Genomic DNA, 12,231 nt, shown 5'->3' with positions numbered 1-12,231 from the left:
CGTCCTTTGGACCAAAAGCAAACATCAGAGCTTGGCAGTTTTTCTTCGATCTCTTTTAAAGGAGTTGCACAATAAAATATCCCAAACTAAACAGTAGGGTGTATGTCCAGTAGGGTGTATGTCCTTCACTGCCATTGAGGGATGTCAAATATTAATTTTACGTGGCAGAGAATGGATTATGAAAATTAATTGATTATAACCTTGAAAGCAGTGTGCCCATACATATGTAACTAAAACTCTGATATCTACATGACTAACCCTGGCTAAATGTATTTCTCTAAATACTTCCTAACATATTTGACCTGTCAAGATGTCCCATTTTTTTCATACTAATTTGTTTCAGGGTGAATTTCAAATCGCTAACAGCAATTTAAAAAAAAAACACTTTTCTTCCTGGTTGCTACACCGCGACATTTTGTACACTCCCCTGCAGCGAACACCAATATGAAAGAAACAAGTGTGAAAAAGCCATAACAGCTCTCGGCTTTGCTGCCAAGTCGCCGGCAACGATCTGATGTCTGTTGCTGTTAAGTAACAATAACCGGTGCTCAGTTTGCGTCAGTGTTTTTTCAGTCCCCTCATTTAAACTTTTAAGAATCACACAATTAGATAAAAATAGTCCCCTGATATGAGGATCCTTTTCTAAAACCTACTGATGTGACCAACTTGATTTAACATTTCATAAATTCCACTGCATTCCAGTGAGTGTGAGCCTGTCAAAGGAGCAAGACCAAAGATTCCCCTCAGGAATTGTCTACCCCTGCCTCCTAATTGCTTTCCAAAGCGTTTTCTCCCTGTTCTCTGCTCTCAGGGCATTAGCTGTCAGTGCGGCCAAGACTCCTTTTTTGCAAATAGAGTGTTCTGTAGATTTGGAAGACAAATCCAGTTTAAGTAAGACTTGACATGCACACCACATTTATCTAGATGAGATGGACATACAAACCAGTTTTTAAACATCATGTTACAGCACATATATTTCAATTGAATTGTTTTGGTTTACCACTGAAAACAAGTCCTCATTGAATCTAAGCAGTATAAACTGAAATTATAGTCTGTAAATGCTCACTTGTATGCAGGGTTTGTACAAGTGCTGAAATTCTTGAAAATGCTTAATGAAATTTTAATTGTGTGTTTTCATGGGTTGAAAAGTTCTTGGATTTTGGATGAAGTACTTGTTAATTCTTTAAATTGTTGCCATGTTTCCTTTCTGCTTAAAATGATGTAGACACTAGCCTCTGGAGGGTTCGCTTTGCCATTTACTTTCTTCTTCCCTTATGATTCACGGCAGCTGGCATTGTTCTATAAAGCGTCATCGCCCCCTACAGGTTGCACCCTAGATGACAGGTCCATGCTATGCTTAAATAGAGCAGTATGAAATGTGTATTGGTGAAAGGATTACAACTATGGAAATTTATTGTGAGCCATGCAAAAAAATAAGGTAGTAATTCCCAGTGGTAAATTGTAATGACAAAAACATCCTGCGACTGATGTAAGTGACACGTTACTGTCATAGAGTTTTGTCTCAAAAATATTTACACACGTATTGTTCGGATCCATAATTAAATTCGCGATTTTTTTGAATGATTTAAAAATCATATGTTTTGATAAATGCACACGCAAGATCAAAAGTTGCGTATTATGTAAATTGCAGATGTATTTGTGGCTCTGCAAAATGCATGATTCACACACATCCATCCATTATCTGCATGACTTATCCTCAGTAGGGTCATGGGGGTGCTGGAGCCCATCCCAGCTATCTTCAGACAGTGGGCAGGGGACACCCTGAACTGGTTGCCAAACAGTTGCAGGGCACACAGAGACAGACAACTCACTCACTCACTCATTCACACCTGGGGACAATTTGGACCGGAGTGCCTGGAGGAAGCACGGGAGAACATGCAAACTCCACACGGGAAGGTTCGATCTCATGACCTAAGAACTGTGCTGCACATGCGCTAACCACTATGTTGCCGTACTACCCTAATTAACACCCAACTTCCTCTTTTAATGGACTGGAGAAATTGGAAAATTGTCTTTAAAGGTCTTCAAAAAGTGCTTGAATTTGACCATGACAAAGGTGTACAAACCCTGTATTTACTTTGGATAAAATGAAAGGTTTTATGAAAATGGTTGGCGTCTATAGCCATCAGTTAACGCTTGACTTAACTGGAAACCATGTAGATGAAAAGTAGTTCAGTGAATTTACATCCCTAGAAGAGATAAAGGAACAAAACATTGTTGGTGATGATGTCAGTGCTTACCATGTTTGCACACATATTGATTGCTGTCCTTGCCACCGTGCTAAACTCTGCCACAAAATGTTGCAATCCAAATCCTGTGCTGTCCTTACAGCTTGTTGCTAGGAAAACAAGCTCAATATTTCCTGAGGACCTCCAGTCACAATGAAGTGTGTCAGTGGGCGGGGTTTTGGTCACAAAGTGCATTAGTAGTTCTTTCTCGATGCCGGTGTCGCCAGAAGGTTATTTATAATGAAATTGACTTGCAGTTAGTGTGATAAAGGGAGATCATATTGGTTTCCAAGTATAGCCAGTTTTCTCCACAGAAAATCTGTTGTTGGTAAAAAAATCAGAAACCAAAAATGATTTTGAAACATTTCCATAAGCCTGCTTTCTTACAAATCTTCAATGCTTCATTAGTCAATTCATTTTGTTCCTATGGGTCTTTGATTGTTTTGTAACTCCTGACAAGGGCCCAATAAAAGCACTCCATTTTATTGCAGCAGGTCTGCATACTCTGGGGGTCTTATTCGAAGCCTGGTAATACGCCCACTGCCTTACCCCTAATCCCCAGAGTGTAGTTGTCCTGCTGCTGATATGTCGGTGCGCACGGGAGCGTGAGAACGCCCCCCCTGAATGCCCACCTTAATGAGAACATTTTTCTGTCAGAGCTAAGGTGATTTATTGTAACTTGATGCTCTTTTATTTGACTCCCCTCCCCTTTGATTGACCCCCTCTCCCCCACTTCTCACAGTGCTTGGCTTTAATTAGCGATCTGCTTGGGTACCCGCAGCAGATATTCCAATTCCCGCTTTTGCAGGCACATATCGTCATCACTAGTGTTGAGCGCGTTACTGGAAAAATTGTATTGGTTACGGTTACTAGTCATTTAAAAAGTAATTCTGTTACCGACAAGCCAAACCCAAAAAGTAGTATCTAGTTACTGTATATACTCACATAGTAAATAAATAGAAGAAAACATGTACACCAACCTGTGAATCCTTCAAATTTATTGGCTTGTGCAATTTTGAGAGATGCAAACGAACATCTCCAATTTATCATATGGCTTCAAACCACTCCAAAATTTCCTTCTCAATTTCTAGTTACAAACCGAAATGTTTCTTTTTTGACTGAAGGCATGGTGTACTGCAAAAAATATTTTACAAGTGAGTTTACCCTATTGATTTACTGGTTTATTTAAAAACCACGCCCCCTCGCCACGCCCTGCTTACCATTCGCTCTTGGTGACACACAACCAAGTATGCGCAAACAAACTGACCCTTGATTTCAGTGTTTTAATTTATAGCTGTAAATACGTCTTAAATGAAGGTGTATATACGGTAGAGACATTATCTAACTGTATTTATCCTTACTTCGCTTACCCTTCCTTAAACATTGCTAGCTACCTATTAAAAATACATCAAGTTGTGAGAGGAGGTGGAACAGTTAGCCTTCATCGGATGTTGTAATTCATGAATTGCTCTTGATAAGTTGCGGAGTAACACGAATAACACGTCAAAGTACTCGTTACAGAGAAAAGTAATTGCGTAGGGGTTACGGTATTCCTTTGTAACGTGTTATCAGGGTTGGGTAGGGTTACTTTAACTGGATTACTTTCAATTACTTTTGGATTACTCCAATACCAAATATGCTAATAAAAGACAAAATAAACTAAATATGAATAAAATTACAAAATTTGGTGCAGGCTTGGGGAGTAACGGAACACATGGAACGGCAAAAATAATGTCGGCAAGCTGTTTGGATTTATTTTCACTTTGTTTCTGTGGCATTTTATGTTAGTTTTGCCGGAGATCAAAGAGATCAAAGCCAGGAGAGAAAGCTTACCACGTGTTGTGAGTCATAATTTTATTCATATTTAGTTTATTTTGTCTTTTATTAGCATATTTGGTATTGGAGTAATCCAAAAGTCATTTAAAGTAATCCAGTTAAAGTAACCCTATCCAACACTGATCATCACTGGTAAGGCCAGAGGCTAGACCTCCCCCTTGGCAGTTCTGTCCAATTAAAATACAGGCGTGTGTATTCCAGGTCTCCATTGAAATTGGGTTTTTTCTTTGTTTCCATTTTATACCTCTAAAACAATATAATTTTACAACTAAACCGCATGAAATAGCTTAGTATATGAGCCTTTTGACGAAAGCTTCCCACATTCCCCTGGAACTTAAATCTCATTGAGTCTCCTGCAGACAGGATCCTGCAATGTAAAATGAGAACAAAGCCTTCTTGGCAGGGTTATTAAAATCTGAAAAAAGAATTCCCACTTGTCAATGCAGCGGACTTCGTCCCGCCAAGATAATGAACAATGGCGGGACTGGGATAAATGAGCTGTTGGCAAATTGCGCTACAGCAGGACTTATCGCCCTCCTCGCCAATGATGGCAGGGAGCTCTTCAGGTTAAGACCACCTCCTGCGCATTTTTATTATTCATGGCGCTGGAAATGTGCTTCCTGCTTGCCTTCAGCCACCCCCGCCCACACCCAACGCATGAAAAATTCATGATCTTCACTATTATGACTGTGCGCTAGATTCCGCCCTAAATGTTGCTAATTTAATCTGCCTTATTTTTTTCCGACAGTGGCACAAAGGAAAATGTATGCTTTGTACTCAAGATACAATTCTACATTTCTAGTATATCGTGCATTTTTGTACAAGGTGGTTACAAATTGATGGTGTTGATTATACTTTGCAATTGGATAATGGAATGACACCCAAGGGTGCCGCTACAATTTAAAATTCACGTTTTTCTTCCTGATTAGCCTTCAAATAGACCCTGTAGGGCAGTGGGTTTCAAATGGGGCAACACAAGGATCTGTAAATGAAACATGAGATTTGAAAAATGAATTGTGGCATTCGTATTTAAAATTAAATCTTAAATTATTTAAATGTTACAAGAAAATATAACGAATTTAAAGAGAATGAATGTCATGTACAGAAGGTAAGTCATTGCTAAATATAAGTTAATATTTTAGAATAATAATACCTAAACTGGAACAAAGGGCTAAATTTCAGTTCTTTTAAAAAAATCATCTTTCCACATATATTCGTTCCAATTCTTGAAATTATTCTTTTACAAAATTTAGTACTTACTTTTCCTGGAAAATTAAAATAATCTTAAAAAGGAACAAAGTTATCTTATCAATTATTATTTTTTATTTAAAAATTGTTTTTACTTAGATAAAAAAACTGTAATTTTTGTAAATAGTAATTATTTATGGTAAATAATCTGATGATGTGTTTTAAAAAGTAAAAAAAGTTGAACTCAATAATAATTATAAGAATAATAAAACTTTCTGATAAATACATGTAATAACTGCCATTTTTTGCAGTTTAATGGAGAGTTTCTTCCAATCAGTATTATGTATTATATACATATTTTTTCATTTTGGTACCCTAACTGGAAAAAAAGCATAGCACTGTCCAAGTATACCGTATTTTCTCGACTATAAGGCGCCCCTAAAAACCCCAAATTGGCCAGAAATCTGAAAGTGCACCTAAACGATGGATACAATTGGAAATGGATACTGCCTTTATACGTGTGCGTTAGTTCACAAGGTTTTACAGTTTACTACAAACCCGGGTCGTGGTAGAGAGAGCACTGACTTAACCACTAGCCCACAAGCCTTTGAAAATGCATTCTCTTTTATCTCTTTTATATTATCACGCTATTTCTACTCACAGTACCAGAAACGAATATTAGAGAACAGAGTCGTACCAAACTATATAAATAAAAGCAAAGTCCATTTTATGATCAACTACACCATAGAAGTGTTTCCCTCATCGTCCTATTTTGCATTTATTTATATCTTTCAGGACGACTTGTTTGTTTCCTGTTTCATTCAATGTTTTGCGATTTGGGCCAGCTAAATTTTCGACTGAATCATTGCACCAATATATAACGTAAGTGTATAAAATGTGCAATGATTATACACGGTAGCTCTTACTTTACTTCTAATTCATGCACCTTATTGTCCAGTGCGCCTTATATATGAAAAATATATGACAAAAGACTATTTTTGGGGGCTGCGCCTTATGCACTTTATAACGGTGCAAAAAATACTGTGATTGATCATCTAATTCTAATGTATTCAAAGTCACTTAAGCTGGTATAAAAATGTACTACAAACCTAAAATACTTTCTATAAAAAACGTGACGTGATTCTGTGAAGCTGGTGACTTTACCATGCAGTCGAATTGAATTGAGAAGGAGAAAATAATCCGTCAAAGCAGATAAAAATTAAAAAAAAAATGTAATCTATATCAGCAACACAACTAGTTTGACTTGTAAAGACGCAAATGAAAAAGAATGATAAGCAGACTGTTTTTTTTGTCTTAGAAACTAAAAAGCAGTTTTTTAAACATATATTTTTACAATTTATTCACCTGGCACAGTCGAATAGCAACAACAGGGGGAAAATGGCTGCTACAACTCTTAGCAACTCTGCAATTCATACAGTATTTTTTTCAATAAAATAATATGTTTTTAATTACTGTCCTAAGGAGCTCCATTCATTCTGAAGCAGATTATTATCAATAGCAATCAAATTTACCAAATTTTGAATGCTTAATTCCCAGGTAAACTGCTGTTTACGAGTCACCTCATAACACTTTGTTTTGTTTTCTCGCCGTATTTTATAAAATCCCTTTTGATCTATGCGCCTTATAGTCCATTGCGCCTTGTGTATGGAAAATATTTGACAAAAAGACTATCTTTGGGGCGTGCACCTTATTATCTGGTGGGTCTCATAGGAAGAAATATTTTGGACCGGGTACATAATCCTCTCCCCAAAAAAACAAAGTTAAGTACCACACCTACAATCTGTGATCCTCATTTTTTTTCTTTCTGGGGGTGGTTCTAATCTCCAGGTTTGGAGGGGCACCATCGCCCGAATCCGGTACAGGCGTATGCGGGCGGGCCTGATCATCCTGAAGGCTTACCGCCACTACAAGGTTAAATCCTACATCCGGGAGCTTAACCGGCGCTTCCGTAACGTGCGCTCCATGAAGGACCGCGGTCGGCACGTCAAGTGGCCCTCGCCGCCTAAAGTGCTTCGCAAGTTTGAGGAGACGCTGAGGAATATCTACAACAGGTACATAACCGCTCCAATGGCGAAATTATGTGAGGTGTTTGGGCCACGTTATGGCACTAATAATAAGGTCTGGACCAAATCCTGCATATCTTACTGGTTTATCTTTTCATAAACACCTGGTTGATAAGTTCGGCTAACAACAGTTTATCAATCATATTGATAGTAAACAATTACAATTGAAAAACTTTTTTGTCATTACAGTGGAACCTCGGTTCTCGACCATAATCCGTTCCAGAACCCTGTTCGAAAAGCGATTTGTTCGAACACAGAAATCATTTTTCTCTTTACAAATAATGTAAATCGTTTTAATCCGTTCCAACACCCTGAATGTTTATCTTTGTTTACCTTTGAGACACAAATGACATAAATGTAACCCAGGCTAATCGTACGTTCGCGTTGGCGTAATCTTCCGTACGAAAGATTACGATAACATGAACGTGTAAAAATAAAAAAAGGATAAAGAAAAGAACTATGAATAGGATTATTTGTGGTGGTCAGCAGAAGGCGCAGATGGACGGTGAGAGGGATGGAGGAGGAAGGAAAATTATTGTTTGGAAGGAGAGTCCCCTTCCATAAAAACTTTGGGGAGCTCTTCTGAGGGGTGCTCACACGTTCAAATCTCTTTGCTACGGATGACTGGCTACAGGATGTTCTTTTCTCTTAAAATATCTATCCAATGACACTTGCTTTTGCATTCTTTTTAGCACTTTTCAGAAGTGGTTCATCAGATTCAGATTCAGATTCAGATCTACTTTATTGTCATTCTAGTACACGTGTATACAGAACGAAATGTCGATGCATCTGACCCCCACAGTTTCCTTGAATGTACAGATTTGTATTTTGGCTACGTATAGTATTTTACCATAGTGCCGATAGTGCAAGAAGAGTAGCTAACCAGATGTGCAAAATGGGCAGTCAGGTTAACAAGTCAGGTACACAGTAACATTAACACTGTAACAATAACGCTGTAATTACAATAGTGCAGAGAGCAATGTGCAAGGAGCAAGGAGTGGCAAGCTATAAAAAAAAACTGCCAGTAGTGCAAAAAGTCAGATTAGCAGCCGTTTAGATTTAAGTTAACTATATGTTAGATTGACCATTTAACAGTCTAATGGCCAGGGGGACTAGACTATTGCGGAGCCTGGTGGTCCTGCACCGCACACTGCAGTACCTCTTCCCAGAGGCTAGCAGAGTGAACAGTCCATGACAGTGTCATTAAAGTCATGATGACTCTGGTGGCTGCAGCTTCATCGGTGTGGTGAAATTCTGTATCTCGGCCCATTTGCTACACATTTGTTTAATCTCGGACGTCCCCTAGTGTATTGGAGGTGCAATTGCACCTGAGAAAATTAAAAGGAGTAAAAGAGTGTGATGTGAAACATCCACCCCGGCATTCGAACTCCGATTTTTGTTCGAACAACGAAGCAACAATTTCTCAAATTTTTTGTTCGGACTCCGATTTGTTCGAACTGAGAGTCGTTCGAAAACCGAGGTTCCACTGTATTTCATATAATATTTCTTTAATTGTCAATTGATGAAGATAAACACATTTGTAATACATAACCAATCAAAACCATAATAAACAGTTTTGGAAGTGTATGAGGGTCAGCTAACTTCCCAATCATATTAAGTGTGGGTACGAATGTGCAGTGACACTCTATAAAAATAGAGAATGGATCATTTATAATAGTTTATGCATGAGTCTCTTTAGAATAATTTCACATTCCAGGGCAAATCAATCTAGTTCTTGTTTTGTAAATCTTGCTTCTTCTACGTTTATCTTTTTCTACCTTCGATAAGTTGAATTTGAAAATTGCAAAGGAACTTTCTTTCGGTCTTTTGTGTAGAGTTCACGACACATTTTAAGATGCATTCCAAAGACAGAAAACTTGAATGCAAGAAAATGCAGCCAGCCAACCGGTCCTCTCAGTCGATATTTTTTCAAACCTGGCAGGCGTGTCGCTGACCCGTAAACCGCCGAAGACCAACAAGGCCTCGGGTCTTGTTTCTCATCCAGATGCGGCCCTTTGAAGCATGTTTCCCTCATGCCCTCACTGGGGATGGATTGGAGTTCTTTTGTTCCTTGCATCCTCCGATAACCCATAGCCTTCTTTCATCCTCGCGGCGGTTCGCTCAGCCAGAACGTTCTTTAACGATGCGGGAGTGGGCTGCGTTCGATTTTCCTGTCTTCTAATAAGATGTTTTTGGCGGGTTGGTGGGTTTCTCCCATCTTTTTTTCTGCAGGTGGTGGGCATGGATGCTGATCAAAGGCCTGAATGCAGAGGAAATCCTGCAGGTGAAGGCAAAGGTGGCCTGTCTGGAGGCCCTCAAAGGCCACAGGGTTGACCTGGGGCTACAGAGACCCTGGGAAGGAAACTACCTGGTTAGTTGTTGGACTGCGCTCCTAAATAAAACATCAGTACTAAGAAAACCCTGGATAGACTGAAATGTATCCCCTACTAGATAAGGGAGATACATATCCTACCTCTCAACTGGAATTCATTTCATCTTAGTAACCTGATCTTTATCCAGCCTTTGCGTTTTTTTCCAGAAACGAGACAGCCCCGATAGCACAGCGTCCTTTTCGTTGGTCTCCAGCGACCTGCAACGCAAGGACAAGTACATGCGCGTCCTGTTTGCCTGTAACGTACGCAAGGTAGCCGGCAAAAACGCAATAAATTTCTTCTCGGAATTATTGTTTATAGGAAATTTGACCAGGATAGCCTATGTGGTTTTATGTTACTAGATCAATCGCTTCCACAAGGCGGAGGACAGAGCTGTGCTCATCACCGATCGCCACCTCTACAAGATGGACCCTGTCAAGCAGTACAAAATCATGAAGAGCATTCCTTTGTACAACGTAAGATTTATCACACTTTACATCTCATCATATTTAAGATGGTTTATTTTCAATCTGTATTATTCTTCTTGAGGAAAATTAATAATGATCACATAAGACATTCATTAGAACAGTGTTTTTCAACCCTTTTTGAACCAAGGTACCAGTAATTTATAAAAAAAAAAAAGTTCCGCGGCACACCGTCCGTGGAAAATGTTTGAAAATTAGGTGATGTCAAATATTTCACTGTACTACCTCATGAGCAGATAATTAGTACTGTGAATTCCGGACTATAGAGCGCACCTGATTATAAGCCGCACCCACCACATTTTAGGAGGATAACCACTTTTGTACTTACACAAGCCGCACCTGTATATAAGCCGCATGCGCCCGCTTTAAAACATGTAGCACAATCACAAAATTTACCTAAACCCGACTTTGAGTCCCGGAATTGTAACTGAATATAAAGCACACGGTCCAAAAACCCCAGCCGACGGAAAATTATACCGGTACTTAAGGTTTGATGCAGACCTGCAGAGTCCGGGTCCCGTTGAAAATAATCCAAAGAAAAAAAATGTATATTTCCAAAGGTAAGGGTGGGAAAAATATATATCCACTATTGTCCGCTGCATCCACAAACACGTCTCACCTTTACTCCACTTCCCGTCAGCCCCCGTGGTTTTCGCCCCTTCTATTTGATTCGCCCGTGGAAAACATATCAGAATAAGTCTCTAAAATAAATACATTACAAAAATATACAGTTGCAAATACATATTATACATGGTTACACATATTTACAAAGAAAGACAGTACATCAAGAGAGTTTTCAAAGCTTTAATAATAATATTATAACTTTCATCCCAAACCGTGCCTGTGAAGGGTAGCAAAACGCTACTAGCAACACGCTCGCAACACAGTAAATGGGTCAGTTAAAAAAAACATACCGTACATGTAGAAATCACGGTGAACCATCCTCATCTTCCCCCTTATAACTGACGTCATTAAAGTCGTTTTCCTTCAGTATGGGAAAGAGACTTTGTCATATAGACGTCGTCCCACGCTCCCTTATTCCAAAACACGCTAGCAACATGCTCGCAAAGTAAAGTTTACGTGCAGTAGCTCTGTTTCCTTCTCTATCGGAATGCTCGATTGCGTTTAGCTTGAAAGCTGCGTCGTGTGCCTTTTTATTTTGCAATTTGCATGATGATGATATGTCTACGCTAATTTAATTTGTGCACAAGCTACCAAGTTGCAGTCTTCCTCGGCGCATATATTCCACCGGTCTAAATCTTACCTTTTGTACTCGAGCGCCGCTGGCGGCTGTTAGAAAATTTACATAAATTGGCCGCATCACTGAATAAGCCGCATGAGCAGATAATTAGTATTTAAAAGTATATAAAAATCTACTGCCACCTACTGGATGACTATTACAGTTCCTCGTCTGAAGATAGCAAAAATACGGAATAATGGCCTGATTTTTTGGAAAGATAATATAGGGCAGATTCCAGCGGCACACTAGACAATGTCTCGCGGCACACTAGTGTGCCCCGGCACACTGGTTGAAAAACACTGCATTGGTCTAGGCTTCTTTTTTTTTTCTTTAAATGCAAGGGGAATGGGGATTACGGGATCAACCTGTCAAGCAAACAAGAGCCAGGAGACAGTCGATGTCACTGCTGTTGCATCTCGACACCAAAGAGCTGGCGACAGATGGTGCAGAGCAACATGACACTCAGAGTTTTTCTCGGTTGGAGATGAAAAGGTCACCCTGACCTCAAAGGATTCAAAAAATAAAGTCGCAGGTGTATGTTACTTTTTATTCCTGGAAGTATGTGACAAATTTAAAACAAACACATAGAATCCCTGGTAGGCTATGACAATGACATCATCACTCGTGCAACAGCTCTGCATCAGCAACTTTGACACTTTCTCCCAGAGCCGTCCACCTGCTACATCTCCCCGCTTCCTTACCGCGGTTGTCATGCCAACATCTCAGGAGATGTGGTCGTCATGGCAACCAAGCATATCAGCTGATGTCTGGCGGCGA

The 12,231-nt window shown here is 39.4% G+C and overlaps 1 protein-coding gene across 1 annotated transcript in view; it reads left to right on the top strand.

The window, feature by feature from the left end:
• Positions 1-12,231, top strand: part of myo1d (myosin 1D) — a 75,954-nt gene that overhangs the window by 42,232 nt on the left and 21,491 nt on the right. The window contains exons 17-20 of the mRNA XM_088323362.1: positions 7,122-7,345; positions 9,590-9,728; positions 9,897-10,001; positions 10,092-10,205. Of these exons, the coding sequence (XP_088179488.1) occupies positions 7,122-7,345; positions 9,590-9,728; positions 9,897-10,001; positions 10,092-10,205 (582 nt within the window). The remainder of the gene's footprint in view (positions 1-7,121; positions 7,346-9,589; positions 9,729-9,896; positions 10,002-10,091; positions 10,206-12,231) is intronic.

This window comes from Urocampus carinirostris, chromosome 19, assembly GCF_059441175.1.
Source record: "Urocampus carinirostris isolate Australia breed hairy pipefish chromosome 19, RoL_Ucar_1.0, whole genome shotgun sequence".
NCBI lineage: Eukaryota > Metazoa > Chordata > Actinopteri > Syngnathiformes > Syngnathidae > Urocampus > Urocampus carinirostris.
This window is presented reverse-complemented; position numbering and strand designations above follow the sequence as displayed.